Below are 24,014 nucleotides of genomic sequence, written 5' to 3' on the forward strand. Positions count from 1 at the left end.
GGCAAATTTAAAACGGTGGTTCTAACAGATCTGTCTGTGAGAGGTGAGGACCGATGTTTAAGCATTGAGTTGTAAAACTACACTAATCATTTCACATTTTATCTCCCTGAAAACTTATTTTATTCATAATTTACAAGTATATTTTGCAGGATGATCATGTCAAATAGATGTGATTGTCATGTGCACTATCACATAGAACAACAGCACCGTACAGGCCCTTCAGCCCACAATGTTGTGCTGACCCTTAAACCTGCTCCAAGATCAATCTAGCCCCCTTGCCTCCCACATACCCCTCCATTTCTACAACATCCGTGTACCTGTCTCAGAGTCAGTATTCTCTCCCTCCCCCTCTCCCCCTCTCCCCTCCCTCTCTCCTCCCCCTCTCCCTATACCCTCCCCCCTCCCCTCTCCCCCTCTCCCTCCCCTCTCCCCCTCTCCCCCTCTCCCCCTCTCCCCTCTCCTCTCCCCCTCTCCCTCTCCCCCTCTCCCCCTCTCCCCCTCTCCCTCCCCCTCTCCCCCCTCTCCCTCCCCCTCTCCCCCCTCTCCCCTCCCCCCTCTCACCCTGCCCCATCTCCCCCCTCCTCTCCCCCCTCCCCCCCTCCCCCCTGTCCGTGATGCTGCTGCCATTTCAGTCAGCAATGAAGGGCCTCCATCTCTGGCAGCATTCAGGGCTTCCTTCATCGTGTCAGTAGCTTCCTCTCGGTTTTCACTGCTGTCAGTCATACAATTCCCGAGTGGGACTCAGGAATACCGTCACACTCAGATGTCGAAGGATTCTCCATTGCTGTTTCCATAACAACATTGTTTTACCCGTCAGGGTTGTTACCCTGAGCTGAACCCCGAACCTGGAGGATCAGTGATCCTCTCTTACAGAGAATATAGAAACAGAAATCTACAGCGCATTACAGGCCATTCGGCCCACAATGCTGTGCTGACCATGTAACCTACTCTAGAGAGATTACCTCAGGGCTCTTGAACTCAGTCCCACAGCTGATGAATGCCAGTACACCATACACCTTCTTAACACCACTGTCAACCTGTGCAGCAGCTTTGAGTGTCCTATGGACAGAGTCCCCAAGATCCAGCTCATCCTCCACACTGCCACCAGTCTTACCATTCATATATTCTGTATTCAAATTTGACCTACCAGAATGAATCACTTCACACTTATCTGGGTTGAACTCCATCTGTTCTACACACCCTCCACTCTCTGTGTAATGAACCTGCCTCTGACCTCTGACATCCCCCCCAATACTTTCCAGGAGAAGTCTCTGGCTGTCTGCTCGATTATGCCTCTTATCATCTTGTTCACCTCTATCAAGTCACCTCTCATCTTTCTTCACTCCCAAGAGAAAGTCTCCAGCTTGCTCAACCTTTCCTCATTAAACATCCTCTCTGGTCCGGGCAGCATCCTGGTAGATCTCCTCTACATCCTCTCGAAAGCTTCCTCATCCTTCCTATAATGAGGTGAGTGGAACTGAACTTACTTGCTGCTGCAGGTTCGATTTTCATTGCACTTCTGCCTACGTGTCTGCACAGGTGCAGTGAAAATCCAGTTGCCGCAGCAACACAGGCACAGAGCGTTGCATCAGAAAAGCAGCAATCAAGGTCAAGTTTATTGCCATCTGACTGTACACAGATACAGAACGTCAAGGGTGGTAATCTCGGGACTGCTGCCTGTGCCACGAGACAGAGAGGGTAGGAACAGGAAGTTATGGCAGATGAATGCGTGGCTGAAGAGTTGGTGCAGGGGGCAGGGGTTCAGATTTCTGGATCATTGGGATCTCTTCTGGGGAAGGTCTGACCTGTACAAAAAGGACGGGCTGCACCTGAACTGGAAAGGGAGCAATATCCTGGCGGGCAGGTTTGCTGGAGCTGTTGGGAGGGTTTAAACTAGTTTGGCAGGGGGGTGGGAATCAGAATGTGAGTGCAGAGATTAGGGTAGAAGGACAAGGGCATGATACTATGTGTTCTAAGTTGGTGAGGAAGGACAGGCAGGGGACAAAACATAAACGTAGCCAGTTAGAGTGGTTGAAATGTGTCTATTTCAATGCTAGGAATATTAGGAATAAAGGGGATGAACTTAAAGCATGGATCAGTACATGGAACTACGATGTTGTGGCTGTTACTGAAACTTGGCTGGAGGAAGGGCAGGATTGGCTGATGCAGGTACCAGGGTTCAGGTGTTTTAAAAGGAACAGGATGGGAGGTAGAAAGGGGGCGGTGAGTAGCATTACTGATCAGGGATAGTATCATGGCTATAGAAAGGGAGGACGCTGCAGAGGGAGTGTCCACTGAGTCGGTGTGGGTGGGAAGTCAGAAATAGGAAGGGATCAATCACTGTGCTGGGAGTAGTCTATAGGCCCCCAAATAGCCCTCAGGACACCGAGGAGCAGATAAGCAGGCAGATTTTAGAATGGTGCAGGAAATGCAGGGTTGTAGTTATGGGTGATTTCAACTTCTCTCATATTGACTGGCATCTCCCGACTGCAAGGGGGATAGATGTGGCTGAATTTGTCAGGTGTGTTCAAGAAGGATTCCTGACACAGTATGTGGACCGGTCGATGAGAGGAGAGGCCATACTGGATCTAGTTCTGGGTAATGAACCTGGTCAGGTGACAGACCTCTTGGTGGGGGAGCATTTTGGTGAGAGTGACCACAACTCCCTTAGCTTCAGCATAGCTAAGGAAAAGGATAAAACAGACAAAATGGGGAAGTGCTTAACTGGGGAAGGGCTAACAATGAAGGGATGAGGCAGGAACTAGCGAGAGTAAATCGGAAACAAATGTTCAAGGGTGAAAGCACAGAAGTAATGTGGGAGAAGTTTAGGGACCACTTGAGCTGGGTTCAGGATAGGTTTTGTCCCACTGAGACAAGGAAAAAATGGTAGGAAAAGGGAACCGTGGCTGACGAAACATGTGAGGCAACTCGTCCAGAGGAAGAAGGAAGCATATGTTAGATATAAGAAGCAGGAAGCAGGAGGGGCTCATGAGAAATATAGGGTAGCCAGGAAGGAGCTTAAGAAAGGACTTAGGAGAGCTCGAAGGGGGCATGAGAAGGCCGAGACATGTAGGATTAAAGAGAACCCCAATGTGAAGAATAAGAGGATGGCGAGAACGAAGGTGGGACCGCTAAAAGATGAAGAAGGCCTCATGTGCCTGGAGGCGCAGGAGGTTGGGGAGGTCCTAAATGAATACTTTGCTTCAGTATTCATAAGTGAAAAGGACCTTGATCAGGGTGAGGTCGAAATAGAAACAGGTCTGTGTGCTGGACAATGTGGAGATTAAGGAAGAAGAAATGTTGCATCTTCTTAAAAACATCAAGATTAACAAGTCCCCAGGGCCAGACGTGATACACCCCAGGTTGCTGTTGGAATTGAGCAAAGAGATCGCTGGAGCATTAGCTATGATCTTTGAATCCCTCTTTGGCTACAGGGGAAGTGCCGGAGGACTGGAGAATAGCAAATGTAGTTCCCTTATTTAAAAAAGGTAATAGGGAGAATCCTGTGAACTATAGACAGGTGAGTCTTACGTCGGTGGTCTGCAAACTATTGGAAAGGATTCTTAAGGATAGGATCTATGAGCATTTGGAGAAGTACAGTCTACTCAAGGATAGTTAACATGGCTTTGTGAAGGGAAGGTCGTGCCTCACAAGCCTAATTGAGTTTTTTGAAGAAGTAACAAAACTAATTGATGAGGGTAGGGTGGTAGATGTGGTCTACATGGATTTTATCAAGGCATTTGACAAGGTCCCCCACGAGAGACTCATCCAGAAAGTCATGAGCTATGGAATCAATGGAACCTTGGCTGTTTGGATAAAAAATTGGCTTAAAGGAAGAAAGCAGAGGGTAGTCATGGAAGGAAAGTATTCTGCCTGGAGGTCGGTGACTAGTGGAGTGCCGCAGGGAATCTGTCCTGGGACCCCCTGCTATTTGTGATTTTTATAAATGACCTGGATGTAGAAGCGGAAGGATGGGTGAGTAAGTTTGCGGATGACACGAAGATTGGAGGAGTTGTGGATGGAGCTGCAGGTCGTCGAAGGTTACAAGAGGATATGGACAGGCTGTAGAGTTGGGAAGAAAAATGGCAGATGGAGTTCAATCCGGACAAGTGTGAGGTGATGCATTTTGGAAGGAGAAACCAGAAGACTGAGTACAGGGTTAATGGTCGGTTACTTAAGAATGTGGATGAACAGAGGGACCTTGGGGTTCAAATCCATACATCCCCCAAGGTCGCTGCACAGGTTGATAGGGTAGTTAAGAAGGCCTATGGGATACTAGGCTTCATTAATAGGGGGATTGAGTTCAAGAGTAGAGAGGTCATGTTGCAACTCTACAAATCTCTGGTGAGACCACACTTAGAGTATTGTGTTCAATTCTGGTCACCTCATTATAGGAAGGATGTGGAAGCTATGGAGAGGGTGCAGAGGAGATTTACCAGGATGTTGCCTGGACTGGAGAACAAGTCATATGAGGCAATGTCAGCAGAGCTGGGACTTTTCTCTTTGGAGCGTAGAAGAATGAGAGGGGACTTGATAGAGGTCTACAAGATTATGAGAGGCATAGATAGGGTGGATAGTCAGTACCTGTTTCCCAGGGCACCAATAGCAAACACCAGAGGGCTTATGTACAAAGTTAAGGGAGGGAAGTTTAGGGAAAACATCAGGGGTAAGTTTTTTATACAGAGGGTTGTGAGTGCCTGGAATGACTTGCCAGGGATGGTGGTGGGGGCTAAAACATTAAGGGTATTTAAGAGCCTCTTGGACAGGCACATGGATGAAAGAAAAATAGAGGGTTATGGGGTAGTGTGGGTTTAGTACTTTTTTTTAATGAATATATGGGTCGGCACAACATTGAAGGCTGAAGGGCCTGTACTGCGCTGTAGTATTCTAGTGTTCTAGTGAAACCACCTTCTTCTGGATCAAGGTGCACTCACAAAACATAAGAAGATAAGAAATAGGAGCAGGAGTCGGCCATCTGGCCCATCGGGCCTGTTCTGCCATTCAATAAGATCATGGCTGATCTGTCCATAAACTCAGCTCCATCTGCCTGCCTTTTCCCCCAAAACCCTTAATTCCCTTACTATGTAAGAACCTATCTAACTGTTTCTTAAATATATTTAGTGAGGAAACCCCAACTGCTTCCCTGGGTAAAGAATTGCACTGAATCACCACTCTCTGCGAGAAGATGTTTTTCCTCATCTCTGTCCTAAATCTTCTCTCATGGATCTTGAGGCAACGTTCCCTAGTACGAGTCTCACTGACCAGTGGAAACAACTTTCCCACTTCGATCTTATCAAACACTTTCAAAATTTTGTATGTACAATATACCCTCTCATTCTTCTAAACTCCAGAGAGTATAGTCCCAAGCGACTCAATCACTCCTCATAGATTAACCCCTTCATCCCTGGAATCAACATATATCACACACAGCTCATAAAACACAATATTACCAAATATCAACTAATAAAGAATAATACAGAATGCATATAGTTTGCAGCACAGGTAAACAGTAAACAGCCCACTGCTCTATCTTTCTATAACGCAGGGTATACTGTAGAATTCCTTCTCAAACACACCAGCTCAGGCTGTTGAACACTTTTAGTACAGTAAGTATTACACTGGAGAGGGTTCGCTGTAGAATTCTCTGTCAAACACACCAGTTCAGGCTGTTGAACACTTTCAGTACAGTAAGTACCGGTATTACACTGGAGAGGGTTCACTGTAGAATTCCCTGTCAAACACACCAGCTCAGGCTGTTGAACACTTCCAGTACAGTAAGTATTTACACTGGAGAGGGTTCACTGTAGAAATCCTTCTCAAACACACCAACTCAGGCTGTTGAACACTTTCAGTACAGTAAGTATTACACTGGAGAGGGTTCACTGTAGAATTCCCTGTCAAACACACCAGCTCAGGCTGTTGAACACTTTCAGTACAGTAAGTATTACACTGGAGAGGGTTCACTGTAGAATTCCTTCACAAACACACCAGCTCAGGCTGTTGAATACTTTCAGTACAGTAAGTATTTACACTGGAGAGGGTTCACTGTAGAATTCCCTGTCAAACACACCAGCTCAGGCTGTTGAACACTTTCAGTACAGTAAGTATTACACTGGAGAGGGTTTACTGTAGAATTCCCGGTCAAACACACCAGCTCAGGCTGTTGAATACTTTCAGTACAGTAAGTATTACACTGGAGAGGGTTCACTGTAGAATTCCCTGTCAAACACACCAGCTCAGGCTGTTGAACACTTTCAGTACAGTAAGTATTACACTGGAGAGGGTTCACTGTAGAATTCCCTGTCAAACACACCAGCTCAGGCTGTTGAACACTTTCAGTACAGTAAGTATTACACTGGAGAGGGTTCACTGTAGAATTCCCTGTCAAACACACCAGCTCAGGCTGTTGAACACTTTCAGTACAGTAAGTATTACACTGGAGGGGTGCAGAGTAGATTCAAGCAGAGATCATGATCGTTTTTATTGTCATCTGACTACATATCGACAACAAAATGAAACAGCGTTCCACTGGACCAAGGTGAATCCAGAAAACATATACAGTATCACACACAGCTCCTAATGCACAGTATTCCCACAGGTAATTTCTAACATGTTATGGAAAGTGAATGGAGCGTGTAGCACAGCTACCGAGTAAATGGTGAGCAGAATGCGATCTTAGTGACGAGAGCTCCAAGGTGGAAATGCATTGATCGTCTCACTCATTAATTAAAATTTAAATGAATTATTACAAGCATTTTAATAACTTTTACAATATGAAACACAATAATACCAAAGGAAAAACAAAATCCACTTTAATGTAATTCTTGTAGCGTTGATAATCTGTAGTGCTCACTGTACTGACGAGTGTTGTTACAGGGTAATGATTTTTGTTGTTACTCTTTAATGATTAGTGCAATTACACTGTAGTGATTAGTGTTGTGACCCTGTACTGATTAGGCTTGTTACACAGTACTGAGGAGTTTTGTTACACTGTGCCAACTAGTGTTGATACTGTGTTGACTAGACTGTTAGATTGTACTGACCAGTATTGTTGCACTGTAGTGACTACTGTTGCTACACTGTTTTGACATCTTTTGTTACACCATTGTGACCAGTGTTATACTGTCTTCTCTCGTATTACACTGTACTGATTAGTGTTGTTACACTGTAGTGACTGTTGCTGTTGCACTGTAGTGACGAGTGTTTTACACTGTACTCACTAGTGTTGTTATGTTGTAGTGCATAATATTTTGACACTGCTGTGGCTTGTGTTCATAGACTGTAGTGATTAGTGTTGTTACACTGTAGTGATTAATGTTGTTATAGTACAGTGACTAGAGTTGTTATACAGTACTGACTGATGTTGTTACAGTGTACTGATCAGTGTTGTTACATTGTAGTGATTGGGTTGTCACACTGTACTGATTAGTGTATTCACATTGTAGTGACACATGCTGTGACTATCTACTGGTGTCATTACACTGTAGTGGCTAGTGTTGTTACACTGCAGTGATTAGTATTGTTGCACTGTTCTGACTAGAGTTGTTAGACTGTACTGATCAGTGTTGTTATACTGTACTCATTAGTGTTGTTACACTCCACTGATTAGTGTTAGTGTCAATTGGTTCAACAACTGAATGGTTGAAGGGAATTAGCTGTTCCTGAACGTGGTGGTGTGAGATTTAGGCTTCTCTGCCTCCAGTCCGATGGGGCTGTTTTATGTTCCAAAGAGTTTCCCTAGTTTGAATGGTTTGCAATGAGTGAGACACATGTGAGGGTCTTTTCATTCTGGTGGTCACTGAGGGGAGTATTTACTGTTTTGTTGGCTGGAAATTTTGTCAGTGGTTAAACATGTTTGGTGGGGGTTAACTGATATATTCTGGCACCTGTCCTTCCCTCAGCTCCCAATGAGAGTGTCTCTGTGATGACTGGAACCGAGGGAGCTTCGGCCACGTTACCCTGTGTGTTCACACGACCTCCGCAGAGCCTCACCGCACACACGGTGACGTGGATGAGGAAGGATCCCTACCAACTCATCGTCACCTTCAGGTGTATTCGAACTGGATCGTGGGCAGCAGAAAACGGAGTGACTCGGTACGAGCTCGTCGAGGACCCAGAGCTGGGAAACGCCTGGATCAGGATAAAGCAGCTGAGAGTGGAGGACAGTCACAGCTACCTGTGTCTGGCTGAGTTCAGGAAAGGCAATCATGATTACTCATCCTATGGAAACCACGTCAAACCCCCATTTATCCATGTGATCCAGAGTGAGATCCAGCTACAGGTCACCCCGGGTAAGAAACCATTGACACACTCTGCAGGGTATGGGGAGGGTTTTAGGGGTGGGTGGGGGGAAGCCTGCTACCATTATCCTTTCTGTAATCAACCCCACCCCCGGGTTTATCTGTCTGTCCCCGAGTGAGATCTGACTGTAGATCAGACTCGGAAAAGAACCCGTCGCCACATTCAAGTTCAAGTTTAATTGTCAATCAGCCACACGTGCATACAGCAAAACAAAACAGCGTTCCTCCAGGGACAAGGTGTAAAGCAGAGTAGCAACAGCACACAGTACACATCGTTACGATCGCAGAAAAGCATACAGTCACAAAAAGACATAATATAGCCCAAGTTCCTGAGTGGTCTGGCTTGGAGCTGGATGGTAGATTGGATATTGTCCTGGTCCAGCTTGTCTCTCACTAAGTGAACACTGGGGGGCAGCACTGAGCAAAAGAGGAAGGCAGCACCGATGGGAGGGGCCTGTCCCCAACCCACTCCGGACTCCAGCACGTCCACAGAGGCCTCTGCTCTCTCCCACACCATCTCGGCATCTTCTGCAGTGTTCAGGGATGGGTCAGAACCTCCAGCACCCATTGTATTCTGTGTCCAGACTCCGGGGATGAATGTTATATCGGCCACTCCCAGCCTCAGCTGGTGATGAGTTCCGTTTCCTCACCACATCTCCATCTCAGACGGTCCCTCACACAGGGTGGCCCCCAGACCTTCAAAGGGCCCCCTGGCGGGGCCTTGCCTGAGCCTGGGAGGAATGAGTGGAGTTCTAACGGAGGATCAGGAAGCTTCCCAGAGAAGACACACACTCAACGTTTCAGGAAGAGCTTCTTCCTTTCTGCTGATTTCTGAATGGACAATCAGAAAAGTGAGGACCATCTCACTTTTTTCCCTATTTTTCCCTCTTTTTGTGCTACTTATTTAATTTAAAATTATACATGTAGGTATATATTTCTTATTGAAATTTACAGTTTTTTAATTAATATGTATTGCAATGTATAACAGGGTGTCAGGGTGAAGATACGCCTTTACCAAAGGAGGTGTAAGACACTCCTACCCTCCACTAGCCTTTACTTTACCCTTGGGTGAGGTGTAGCCCCTGCTTAGCCCCCCAATCAGGGTCACGTGAATCCATGGTATCAGGTGGTGGATGGTCGTATGAGCAGCTGGTGCAGATCACAAATTCTGGTTATGCGACCACTGACACCAGGCAGCCAATCTCTGAAGAGTATTGATAATGGCTGGGCTCACCCGTCCTGTATAGACACTGCTCAGAAGAAGGTGATGGAAACCACTTTTGTAGAAAAATTGCCAAGAACAGTCATGGTCATAAACAGGAGAAAATCTGCCTTTGCTGGAAATCCAGAGCAACACACACAAAATACTGGAGGAACTCAGCAGGTCGGGCAGCGTCTACGGGGAAAGGATCAAAGGTTCATTTTATTGTCCAAGTTTGCATGTAGAATACAACTATGATATTCATCTTCTCCAGATAACCATCATATCCAGAAAAACCATGGGATTCATTACAAGAAGACGTCAATAACCCCACATGAAAAGGAAATGGAAGAATCTCGCAAACCTCAACCCCCCCGCCCCCCACCTCCCTACCTCACACAAAAGCCAACAGATCATCCACCTGGAAGACGATCGTCAGAAGATCAAAAACCCCAAGCCCCCAACCTCCTCACTCTCAAAAAATACAGTGCTGACAGCACCAAACCCAACACCCTCTCCCCACACAGATCACCCACACAGAAAAGTCAACAGGAACATCAGACACCAATCCCTAACCCCTCCCTCACACAAAAAACAATACATCATCCCTCTAGAACCCCAACCCACCAATCAGCAACAGGAACATCAGACACCAATCCCTAACCCCTCCCTCACACAAAAAACAATACATCGTCCCTCTGTAACCCCAACCCACCAATCAGCAACAGGAACATCAGACACCAATCCCTAACCCCTCCCACACACAAAAAACAGTACATCATCCCTCTAGAACCCCAACCCACCAATCAGCAACAGGAACATCAGACACCAATCCCTAACCCCTCCCACACACAAAAAACAGTACATCATCCCTCTGTAACCCCAACCCACCAATCAGCAACAGGAACATCAGACACCAATCCCTAACCCCTCCCTTACACAAAAAACAATACATCGTCCCTCTAGAACCCCAACCCACCAATCAGCAACAGGAACATCAGACACCAATCCCTAACCCCTCCCTCACACAAAAAACAATACATCGTCCCTCTAGAACCCCAACCCACCAATCAGCAACAGGAACATCAGACACCAATCCCTAACCCCTCCCTCACACAAAAAACAATACATCGTCCCTCTAGAACCCCAACCCACCAATCAGCACTAGGAACATCAGACACCAATCCCTAACCCCTCCCTCACACAAAAAACAATACATCATCCCTCTAGAACCCCAACCCACCAATCAGCAGAAGAAAGAAAACAGAAACTGAAGGAGAGCAAAATCAACTACAGCCCAACAGTCACATCAATCTCAGAATTTCAAACATTCCTCCCACCAGAATTGAGTAAACAGTCGATGTTTTGTGCTGAGACTCTGCATCAGAACTCATGAAAGGGCCTGTTCTGCACGGTGTGAGTCCTGATGAAGGGGTCAGCCTGAAACATCAGCTGTTTACTCTTCTCCAGAGATGCTGCCTGGCCTGCTGAGTTCCTCCAGCATTTTGTGTGTATTCATCATGGTTAAGAGACTGTGATTGCCCACATCACACAACACAGCACATACCGATGATGATGATTGCAATGTACTGCTGCACAAAACACAAGCCGGTGAAATTATCCTAATCCCGATTGTGATTCTGCAGAATGTCAGGGGGAGGAGGCAGACAGGACACGATTACAGGGCTCAACCTGTCACATTGATCAAGACAGAAGCCAGCCCCCCTCCATGGATTCTGTCTACACTTCTCACCGTCTCTGTGAAACAGACTGCAAAATCAGAGACCCTCCCATCCACCCTGGACATTCTCTCTTCGGCCCTCTCCCACTGGGCAGAAGGTACAACAGCCTGGACGCACGGACCACCAGGCTGAAGGACAGCTTTTATCCTACAGTTATAACTATGGAGTGGTCCCCCAGTACGATAAGATGGACTCTCCACCTCATTATTTATTTGTTTATTCATTTAGAGATACAGCACGGAACAGGCCCTTCCGACCCAACGAGCCACACCACCCAGAAACCCACCTATTGAACCCACGACGATTTACAATGACCAATTAACCGACGATCCGGTCCATCCTTAGACTGTGGGAGGAAACCGGAGCACCCAGAGGAAACCCACGCGGTCACAGGGAGAACATACAAACTCCTTACAGACGGTACAGGAATTGAACTCTGAACTCCGACACCCCGAGCTGTCATAGTGTCACGCTAACGGCTGTGCTACCGTGGCAACCCACTTCATTATGGCCCTGCATCTCACTGCCTGCCCGCACTGAACTTTCTCAGTAACTGTCACACTTTATTCTGCACTCTGCTGTTGTGTCCCCTGTACTGTGTTAGAATGTACTGATTCATCTTGTTACACTGTAGTGATTAGTGTTGTTACACTTTATTCTGCACTCCGCTGTTGTGTCCCCTTTACTGCCCCAGTGGGCTGATGTGATGAAATGATCTGCTCAGACAACAAAGTTTTTCACTTCCCCAACTACTTGTGTCAGTTATGAATCGACGACCAATTCACCTCTTGTGCTTTCTGAAGACTTGCCGAATCTCCTGAACTGCAATGCTGAGAGTTGCTTTTCCTCTACGGACGCTGGCCGACCCACTGAGTTCCTTCGGCAGGTCGCTTTTCCACTCGACGTACAACTGTAGGTTCACAGAGTCAGTGAATCTGATTTAGGGCAGAACTTCCAACTTCCCAGCACGTAAAAGGGACAACGAAAGGAGCAGAACTCTTTCATTAGCAGCTCCTAGCGGGGAAGATTTCCTTCTTCCCCCAAACACTGCATACCTGATTTAAAGTTTTTCTCCTTTTTGTGTTAAATATGGAGCATAGAACATGCAAAATATGACATAGAACATACAGCATACAACATAGAACATACAACATGGTACAGGCCATTCAGCCCACCTGTGACTTACTCCAAGATCAATCTAACTCTTCCCTCCCTTCAAAACCCTCCATTTTCTATCATCCATCTGACTATGCAAGCGTTCCTTAAAGTCCTGAATGAATCTGCCATGACCATCAACCCCAGCACCCACCACTCATTGTGTAGAAAAAGTTACCTCTGACATGAATTGACTTTGTTACTTACATCCTTCAGACACTGCACAGGCAAGTGTTGTTACTCTGTAGTGATTAGTTGTTGCACTGATCTGACTAGTGTTTTTACACTGTATTAAAAAGTTAAATTAAATAAGTCATGCAAATGGTCAAAAAAAGATGGTGAGGTAGTGTTCATGGGTTCAATGTTTATTCAGAATTCTGACAGCAGAGGGGTAGAAACTCTTTCTGAAATGTTGAGTGTGTGTCTTCAGGCTCCAGTACCACCAGCTTGATGGTAGCAATGAGAATAGGGCTCATCCTGGTTATGGGGGTCCTTGTTGAAGCGTCGCCTTTCGAAGATGTCTCAGATGTTCGGGAGGCTAGTGCCTGTAAGTCCATAAGACATGGGAGCAGAATTAGGTCATTCAGCCCATCGAGTTTTCTCTGCCATTTCAACATGGCTGATCCATTTCCCTCTCAGCCCCAGTCTCCTGCCTCCTCCCCGTATCACTTCATGCCCTGACCGATCAAGAACCTATCAACCTCTGCCTTAAATATACCCAATGAACGGGCCTCCACAGCCACCTATAGCAACGAATTCTACAGATTCATCACTCTCTGGCGAAAGAAATTCCTCCTCATCTCCATTCTAAAATTGAATTAAATTGACTTTATTACTTTTATCCTTCAAATACACGAGGAGTAAAAATCTTTGTTACATGTCTGTCTAAATGTGCAATTACAGTAATTTATAATAAATATTACGTGCAAGAAGACAGTCAATATAACATAGAAATACAGTAGTGTCAGCATGCATTAATCAGTCTGATGGCCTGGTGGAAGAAGTTGTCCCAGAGCCCATTGATCCAGGATTTTATGCTGCTTCCTGTCAGATCTCTGAGTGGTGGTGAGAGTGGGCTCCCTCACCTCTGACTCTCAACCCAGGTGCCCGTCAGAGCTGTGTACTAAGCCCCCCTCCTTTACTCTCTGTATACCCATGACTGTGTCACCACCCACAGCACCAATCTGCTAATTAAATTTGCTGACGACACTACACCCTCTATTCTGAGGCTGTGTTCTCTGGTTTTAGACTTCCCTCCATGGGAAAATTCTTCACATCCACTCTATCTGTGTCTTTCAACATTCAATGAGGTCCCCATCATTCTTCTGAATTTCAGTGAGTACAGGCCCAGAGCCATCAAACTCACCTCATCTTGGAAGTTTTGAGAGGAGGGGACTTCAGTCAAGTCCACTGGCCAAGGATAAAAGGCAGCAATGGGTCACGATGGTGAAAAGGTCTTTGACCAGTGACCAGCTGGCATTTGGGATCGTTACATTGTAGTCGGTTGTGTTATCACACTGTACTGAGTAGTATTGTTACAGTGTAGTGATTAGTGTTGTTAGACTGCAGTGATAAGTGTTGTTACACTCTACTGATCAATGTTGTTACACCATATTGATTAGTCTTATTACCTGTAGTGACTAGTGTTGTTACACTGTGCTGATTAGTGTTGTTACAGTGTAGTGATTAGTGCTGTTACAGTGTAGTGATTAGTGTTGTTACAGTGTAGTGACTGGTGCTGTTACCATGCAGTGACTAGTGTAGTTCTGTTTTAGTGACTAATGTCATGACACAGGACTGACTATTGTTCATATATTGTAGAATTAGTGGTGTTACACTCTACTGACTAGCGTTGTTACACCATATTGATTAGTCTTATTACCTGTAGTGACTAGTGTTGTTACACTGTGCTGATTAGTTGTTACAGTGTAGTGATTAGTGTTGTAACAGTGTAGTGATTAGTGCTGTTACAGTGTAGTGATTAGTGCTGTTACAGTGTAGTGATTAGTGTTGTTAGTGTAGTGATTAGTGTTACAGTGTAGTGATTAGTGTTGTTAGTGTAGTGATTAGTGTTGTTACAGTGTAGTGATTAGTGCTGTTACAGTGTAGTGATTAGTGTTGTAACAGTGTAGTGATTAGTGCTGTTACAGTGTAGTGATTAGTGCTGTTACAGTGTAGTGATTAGTGTTGTTAGTGTAGTGATTAGTGTTACAGTGTAGTGATTAGTGTTGTTACAGTGTAGTGATTAGTGCTGTTACAGTGTAGTGATTAGTGTTGTAACAGTGTAGTGATTAGTGTTGTTACAGTGTAGTGATTAGTGCTGTTACAGTGTAGTGATTAGTGTTGTTACAGTGTAGTGATTAGTGTTACAGTGTAGTGATTAGTGTTGTTACAGTGTAGTGATTAGTGCTGTTACAGTGTAGTGATTAGTGTTGTAACAGTGTAGTGATTAGTGTTGTTACTGTGTAGTGATTAGTGTTGTTACAGTGTAGTGACTGGTGTTGTTACCATGCAGTGACTAGTGTAGTTCTGTTTTAGTGACTAATGTCATGACACAGGACTGACTATTGTTCATATATTGTAGAATTAGCGGTGTTACACTCTACTGACTAGCGTTGTTACACTGCTGTAATTAGTTGTTACATTGTAGTGTCTACTGTTGTTACACTGTACTGATTAGTGTTGTCAGATTGTAGTGATTTTTGTTGTTAGTGTACTGACTAGTGTTGTTACACCGTTATGACCAGTGTTATTAAACTGTACTGATATGTGTTGTTACACTTTTGTGACTAGTGTTATTAAACTGTATTGACTAGTGTTGGTACACCGTTATGACCAGTGTTATTAAACTGTACTGATATGTGTTGTTACACTGTTGTAACTAGTGTTATTACAATGTCTGATTCATGCTTTTACATTGTAGTGATTTGTGTTGCTACACTGTACTGACTAGTGTTGTTACACTGTACTGACTAGTTGTTGCACTGATCTGACTAGTGTTTTTACACTGTACTGATTAGTGTTGTTATACTGTAGTGTCTAGTGTTTGTTCCACTGTGCTGACTAGTGTTGTTATACTGTTGTGACAAGTGTTGTTACACTGTAGTGATTTGTCTTGTTACACTGTAATGGCTACCATTGTTCACTGTACTGATTGGTGTTGTTACACTGTACTGATCAATGTTCTAATATTGTACTGATTAGTGTTGATTTTGTTACGTACCCTGTAATGGGTTACAAGGACCAGCAGAAATGGAACATACCTGGAGTCTGAGTATTCAGTTAACAAAGGCTATTTTATTAGTATCTATGTAATAAAGTAATATAAAACAAGATAAATCAAACATGTTAGCAGAGTTTATGCATATTTAAGTGTGTAAACATAAAACCCCAAACTTCTTCACATTTAGGTGGTAACTGATACAGTCTTACGATGGTATAGGTATGAAGTCTGTTCAGTTCATGATATTGAGTTGAGTAGATTGAGGAGAGTGAGAGAGAGGTGATTTGTTTTCCAAGTAAGCCGATGCCATTGATTCCTCCATGTTGTCCTCCGAAGACTTCTTAAAGTCTCCGAATGTGACCACACAAAAGGGTACTGTCCGCACGCGGTAGAGGGTACTAAGGGTACTGTCCGCATGCGGTAGAGCTTTCAACCCAAGCAAGGGTTAAACACACGGATAGCTTCCCGCCGGCCACCCCGTGTCCACACTGCGAACAAAACCCACCCTTTCGTGGGCACACAAAGCTCATCCAGTGTCTATTTCTTCCATGTGTCTGTGTGTCTGTCTGGAAAGCCAGTTCTTTCTTTTTACAATATTTTTATTCAGAAGAAAAAAAAACAAGATTTACAGAGTGCAACACATAGATACATCTCAACATAACTTGTGTACATTCATATATTGTAATAAAATTGATCAAAATGTTATAGCATAACACATAAAGGTATACCACTCTGTAATCAAAAATTTAAAGATAAGTCATACATCATAAAATAAATTTTTTATATAAAAAAGTCAACCCCCTACCAACTACCAAAGAAAAAAGCTGATGGATGACAATGGATAATTAGAAAAAAAAGACATATTCACTTAAGAAGAGAAGATAAAAATATGCATAAAACTCTTTGCACTGTTAAACTTTATAAATTGGAAAAGTAATTTAGGAAAGGTCCCCAGATGTCATAAAAAGATTGTTTCGAATTTAAGACTGAGCAGCGGATCTTCTCTAAATTTAAATAAGACATAATATAACGTAGCCATTGAAGATGTGTAGGAGGGGTAGACTCCTTCCATTTAAGCAAGATTGCTCTTCTTGCTAAAAGAGAGGTAAAAACTAAAACTTGTAGGTTAGGAGTATTTAAAGTTATATCTTCATTCGCAATAATATCAAACAAGGCAGTAAGGGGATTTGGGTCAAATTGGACCCTAAAAAGTTGTGAGAAGTTATGAAATACTTCCCGCCAAAACTTTTCAATTGTAGGGAAAAACCAAAACATATGAATTAAAGAGACATCAGCAGAGTTGCATTTATTACAAAGTGGAAAAATATTTGGGTAAAAACTGGACAGCTTCTGTTTAGAAATGTAAGCTCTATGAACCACTTTAAATTGTAGAAGAGAATGACGAGCACAGAAAGATGATTTATTAACCCGTTTAAGAATTTTATTCCATCTATCATCAGAAATCTGACAATTTAGGTCATCCTCCCAAACTTTTTTTATTTTATCTAAAAAGTCTTGTCTAGAATTAATCAACAAGTTATAGATACCGGTAATAGAACCATTAACAAAAGGTTTTAAATTTAAAAGATTGTCCGGTAAATTTTTATCAGGACCTATAGGAAAAGTAGCTAATTGGAAACGTAGAAAATCTCTAATTTGAAGGTATCTATAAAAATGTGTTTTTGGGAGTGCAAATTTATTTGACAATTGGTCAAATGAAGCAAGAGATCCTGAGATAAACAGGTCCCAAAAACACTTAATACCTAGTTCATCCCAATCTTTAAAGACTTTATCAGTCATGGAAGGGATAAAAAAAAATTAAGGAGAATGGGAGATGATAATGAAAAATTCGCTAAACCAAAATATTTTCTAAATTGAGACCAGATCCTTAAAGTTTGCTTAACAATTATGTTATCTGTTGTTTTATTTGCTGAAAAAGAAGAGTATGATCCAAGAAGAGAGACAATAGAGGAATTTTTTACAGAATTAACTTCTAAGGAGACCCATGGTGGGCAATCTTTACGATAAATATAATAGGACCAGAAAGTAATATTCCTTATATTGGCAGCCCAATAGTAAAACCTAAAATTGGGTAGGGCGAGTCCACCCATCTCTTTATTTCTTTGTAAGAACACTTTACTTAAACGAGCTTGTTTATTATTCCAAATATAAGAGCTTAAAATTGAATCTAAAGAATCAAAGTACGTCACAGGAATAAAAATAGGTAAGGCCTGAAAAAGATATAAAAATTTAGGAAGAATCTTCATTTTAATCGAATTAATTTGGCCAATTAGGGATAAAGAAAGAGGAGACCATTTAGAAAGTGTCTTTTTCACATAATTCAATAAGGGGTTTAAGTTTTCTTTAAATAAATTCTTAAAGTTTTTAGTAATTGTTACACCTAGATATGTAAATTGACTTGTAACAACTTTGAACGGAAATTTGGCATTTGATGACATTCGGTCATTTAAAGGAAATAGCTCACTTTTATGTAGGTTCAGCTTATATCCTGAAAAAGAACTAAACTGGGAGATTAAAGGAAGAACCAAAGGTAAAGAAGTTTCAGTGTTAGAGATAAAAAGTAAAATATCATCAGCGTATAATGAAATTTTATGAGATATACCTTCCCTTAGTATACCAGAAATGTCCTTAGATTCTCGAAGTGCTATTGCTAAGGGTTCTATAGCTAAAGCAAAAAGTAAAGGACTAAGAGGACAACCTTGTCCAGTTCCCCGCTGTAATTTAAATGGCTTAGAAATTTGGGAGTTAGTAATAACCTGAGCAGTAGGAGACAAGTAGATTAATTTAACCCAACAAATAAAATTAGGCCCAAAATTAATTATACAGACCGATTTCTTTATTAAATGTTGATGCAAAAATTTTATCCAAAATCTTAGCTCGAAGACTTGAAAATATTCTACCATCTATTATAATCACATGACCAGACAGGATTTATTAAAAATCGTTACTCACATTTTAATATATGTTGGTTATTGAATGTGACATATTCACCACCAAAAAAATATCAGAGTGTATATTATTCTTAGATGCAGAAAAAGCCTGTGATAGGATTGAGTGGAATTATCTTTTTAAGACCTTAGAAAAGTTTAATTTTGGGCCTAATTTTATTCATTGGGTTAAATTAATCTACTTGTCTCCTACTGCTCAGGTTATTACTAACTCCCAAATTTCTAAGCCCTTTAAATTACAGTGGGGAACTAGACAAGTTTAATTTTGGGTCTGGAAAGCCAGTTGACCTTGTATATATCCGAAACATGCTGAACACCAGCTGTCCATCATATAGATTCACCCTGCTGTAACCATGGCAACTCACGGGCTATTCCATGCTCTCTCTCTGAATCAGTACACACACACTCTCTCTCTCCTTTTAAAGGAACAGTCCATATTGAATAAACCTTAAGATCTCATCACACCTCCCTCCTTTTGGGAAAAATTTTGATCAAGGAGTAAATTTTTGTCTAACTTTCAATTATACAGCTTGAAGCAATACATGTGTAATTATCAAGCAACATAGCAAAAATGTATACAAACTTGAGCTTCACATCTGGATAAACAGTCTGCTATAATGTTGTCAGTACCTTTCACATGTCTCATTTCCATGTCATATTCTTGCAAGATCAGACTCCAGTTTAGTAACCTCCTATTCTTATCCTTCATTTTACTCAGAAACACTAATGGATTATGATCAGTGTAAACCACAAGTGATTTCTGCACAGGACACATCTAGACATCAAAATGTTGCAAAGCTAAAATGAGTGATAACAACTCCTTTTCAACAGTGGAGTAATTTTTCTGGTGTGCATTAAATTTCTTTGAGAAATAAGCTACTGGATGTTCAATTTCATCATCACCCTTTTGCAACAAGACTGCCCCGGCAGCTTCGTCATTAGCGTCTACCGCTATTGAAAATGGTTTAGTAAAATCAGGTACTTTGAGCTCAGGTTGGTAACACAGAATGGTTTTCAGGCGTTCAAATGCCTCCTGGCACAAGTGACTCCATACAAACCTTTCACTTTTCCCTAGTAGTTTCATTAGAGGGAGAGCGATATCCACAAAGTTTTTACAAAACTTACAGTAATAACCAACCATTCATAAAAAGGTTCTTAACACTTTCTTGCCCGTCAGAACAGTAACCTCTACGATAGCCTGAACCTTGGCCTGCACAGGAGCCAATTGGCCCTGGCCTACTACATAGCCGAGATTAGTAACAGTGGCGTGACCAAATTGACTTTTAGGGAGGTTTACAATAAGATTGGCCTTGGAAAGCCTGTCAGATAGTTTCTCCACTGCCAAGATATGCTACTCCCATGTGTTATTCCATACAACCAAATCATCAATAATAAGCCCCTGTATTTTCTAAACCTCGAATCACTTAATTTGTTATCCTTTGGAATGTCCCTGGAGCATTTTTCATTCCAAAGGGTAAAACTGTATACTTGTGCAGTCCAGATGGTGTTATAAATGCAGATATTTCTCTAGCACTTTCTGTCAAGGGAACACACCAGTATTCTTTTACCAGGTCAATCTTTGTAAAGTATTTGGCCTTCCCCGCTTTATCAATACAGTCATCCACTTTTGGGATAAGCATCTGTCTTGGTTACTGCATTAACTTTCCGGTAGTCAGTACAGAATCTCATGCTTTTATCTGGCACAATAACACAGGACAACACCCAGTCTGAGGTAGATGGCCTAATGATGCCATTTGTCAGCATCAATCCAATTTCTTGTTCAGCCATTTTACTTTTGTCTAGGTTCATTCTGTAAGGATGCTGCTTAATCAGATCAACTTTATCTACAATTACATCATGCACAGCAGCTGTGCACTGTCTGGGAATGTCAGGGAATAAATCCTCATACTTGCGAATTAGCCCCTTCAATTGACTTTGCTGATCAGGCTCCAAATGATGGATTTTACTGCCCATGTTTTCCAAAACAATGGAATTCTTGAGTCTTCTTGTGACTATAATGAGCTTGTTAACATTATCTGCTACCTCGTTACCAGCCTCCAGGACTTCACTTGTTTTCATAACAGTAGTCATAGGTGCTGTCTCGGAGTGATGATAAGGCTGTATCAAGTTTACGTGTACCACTTGAATAGCCTTCCCCCAATCGTGAGTCCTAATAACATAATTCAAAGAATCAATTTTCTTAATTATCTGGTACAGTTTCTTCCCCCAAGCTATCAGACTCCTCAATACCTGAAGCCTGGACTGACACCTTACCCTACTGTCCTGTTTATTATTTATTGTAATGCCGGCACTGTTTTTGTGCACTTTATGCAGTCCTGTGTAGGTCTGTAGTCTAGTGTAGCTTTCTCTGTGTTGTTTTTTTATTACGTAGTTCAGTCTACTTTTTGTACTGTGTCATGTAACACCATGGTCCTGAAAAACATTGTCTCATTTTTACTATATACTGTACCAGCAGTTATGGTCGAAATGACAATAAAAGTGATTGGACTTGACTTGACTTGGTCCACTAAGTTTCGCTTGGAGGGGGTTGTTCAGGAGGGGGGACAGTACCAGAACCTTATCTTCAACATGATACATGTGTTCCCTAGCTTTTCTGTCATACCAGACCTTCATCTTTCTCTGAGAGCTCTGGAGTCTCCATTTTGTAGCATATGGAGTAAGTCGCATTTCTAGCAGCTCCCTCTTTTAATATATTTTATATCCCACTGACAGATCCCTTTTAGCTTTGATGATTTATTACTTCTATTGAAGGATTTATTATTTCTACTGAAGGATTTACGACTTAATTACAATGGCCGAGAAAAGTCGTTCTGGTATTGAACTGAGAAGCGGCAAGACTTTTCCTGAAACGGAGCAAACGGAACAAACCAAGAAAATGGAGGAATTTGTTACATTAGCAGGAATATTTTCTTCAATACGTGATATGAAATCGGAATTCGGATCGCTTAATATTAAAATTGATAAGCTGGCCAGTTCAAATGGGAAGCTTGAAAAAGCTATTTCTATGATTCAAGACTCTTTGAAAAGCTTGGACTCTCAACTTCAAACATTTCAGCAGACTACAACTGGAATTGAGAATGAGCATGATCTATTCAAGCAAACTATTAAAGATCAAGGAATGAAGATATCTTCGATGGAAAAGAAAATCAATGAAATTACCTCGGAACTATCTAAAACAAAGAAAAGAATGGTTGATTTAGATAGTAGAGGGCGTCGGAGGAATCTGCATATTCTGGGACTGCTTGAAAATACTGAAGCTGGCGATCTGTTAAAATTCTTCTCAGATACGTTATACTCACTTGAAACTAGCCCCTTAATTGACAGACCCCACAGAATTCCATTTTCTCGGTGTTCATCCGAATTACGTCCTCGGCCAGTTGTACTTTCTTTGCATTATTATAGGACTAAAGAAGTTATTCTTCGAGAAGCCAGAAAGAAGCGGAAATTAATCTTTAATTCAACACAGATTCATGTAGTTGAAGACTATCCTCCTGAAATCTTTGCTGAAAGAAAGAAATATCGAGAAGTTATGAGTGAAATGTATAAATTAGATTTAAACCCCTCCCTTCGCTTTCCAGCAAAGCTGATAATTTTTCCTGAAAAATCTCAGTCACTGAGAATCTACTCTCCTCAGGAGGGATGGGAGTATATTAAAAATCTTAAAGTTAAGCCTACTGAATAAAATATTAAAGCTATTCCGATTACTCAATAGGCAATTTTGAAGTATTTGCTGTATGAGTTGTTTATGGATCTTCTGAGTTAAGTACATTCTATACCTTTTCATTCTTTGGTATGGGACGTGGCTGATTTAATTTGTTTTTACTTTATTATTAATTAGTATATATATAACTGTTTTGTAGGGAACCTTTATAGTATTGTACTTTAATGGTCCGTGTAGGAGCTGTTGTGTATTAATCTTTTTATTTTTTTTATTTGTTTCAATACTTATAGTTTTAGGTCTGTTATATATATACTCATTTACTTTTTTTTGAGAGAAAGAATATTGTTTGTAATATTATTTGCTCGGATTTATTCTCTTTTTTTTGAATATGTGTTTAAGCTACTTTAGCTGATTCTAAGATGGCCGTTGTTGATTATGTTTTTATTAATGTTAGACATAACATTATGTAGTTGAATTCTGCTTGTGTCTTTTATTATGGCTATTTTCCATGGGATCTTTGCTTTATTTTAATCTGCGGAGCTGCAAAATGGAGAACAGGGTTAAGGGTTATTAGTTAGCTTGGGACCAGCCTATCAGTTCCTTAATTCTTATCTTTTGGGAGGCGGGAGAGGGGAGGGGTCTATTAGAGTAGGTTTTTTTCTTGATTGGGCAGTTCTTTTGATGGATTTCTCTTTCGTAAATGTATCAGTCCTTCTGGTTGTACCCGCGCCTTTACGTTTAATCTGTACTTGCGTAACATTTCTTTTATATAATATTAAATTCAATTTTAAAAATGGATGTTAATAAAATCAATATAATATCTTGGAATTGGAACGGTGTCAACCACCCCATTAAGCATAAAAAGATTTTTAAGAAATTAAAAACACAATGCAGATATTATTTTTGCACAAGAAAATCATTAAAAAAACAGGATGAAGACAGGTTTTTCAGTTTCTGGAAAGGACCTTTGTTTCACTTGCTGTCCGATAGTAAAATAATAGGCGTTTCTATATTTCTTAGCCCCAAAATCCCTTTTGTACACTTTAATACTACTACTGATTCGGTTGGAAGATATTTAATTGTTACTGGGTTATTATGCGAGCAAAAGGTAGCTCTGGTGTGTGTATATGCACCTAATGTAGATAATTCTGATTTTTTTAAGAAACTTTTTTCTGAGTTACCGAATCTCAATGAATATAAGCTGATTATGGGTGGTGACTTTAATTGTTGTTTAGATCCGGCGATTGACAGGTCATCAACCAATCCGTCGCTTAATAAAGCGGCAGCTTGTATTAACTCTCTTTTATTAGAATATGGCCTCGTCGATATTTGGAGATATAAACACCCCAATGATAAAGATTTCTCTTTTTTCTCACACGTTCATCACAAGTATTCTCGAATTGATTACTTTTGTTTAGATACACGTCTGTTTAACTCTGTTGTTGAATGTGTGTATGACATCATAGTGCTCTCAGATCACGCGCCTTTAAAGTTAACCCTTAAGCTTTCAGATAGATTTTTAAAAATGTCACAGTGGAGACTGAATCCCGTATTGTTACAGGATCCAGCTTTTGTTAATTTTATTAAGGAGCAAATTTCTATATTTTTTGAATTTAACACGACTGAAGGAATGTCAAATCTGGTTATATGGGACACGTTGAAATCTTTTCTTAGGGGACAGATAATCTCATATTCAGCAGCCTTGAGAAAGAAAACTAAAGTGGAATTGTCAGTGCTTATTA

The 24,014-nt window shown here is 41.7% G+C and overlaps 1 protein-coding gene across 1 annotated transcript in view; it reads left to right on the forward strand.

Annotated features, from left to right (window-relative positions):
- The first annotated feature begins 6 nt into the window (after positions 1–6).
- Positions 7–24,014, forward strand: part of LOC140728695 (sialic acid-binding Ig-like lectin 15) — a 56,329-nt gene continuing 32,321 nt past the window's right edge. The window contains exons 1-2 of the mRNA XM_073047660.1: positions 7–43; positions 7,902–8,291. Coding sequence (XP_072903761.1) covers positions 7,925–8,291 — 367 coding nt within the window. The 5' untranslated portion in view covers positions 7–43; positions 7,902–7,924. The remainder of the gene's footprint in view (positions 44–7,901; positions 8,292–24,014) is intronic.

This window comes from Hemitrygon akajei, chromosome 6 (genome assembly GCF_048418815.1).
Source record: "Hemitrygon akajei chromosome 6, sHemAka1.3, whole genome shotgun sequence".
NCBI lineage: Eukaryota > Metazoa > Chordata > Chondrichthyes > Myliobatiformes > Dasyatidae > Hemitrygon > Hemitrygon akajei.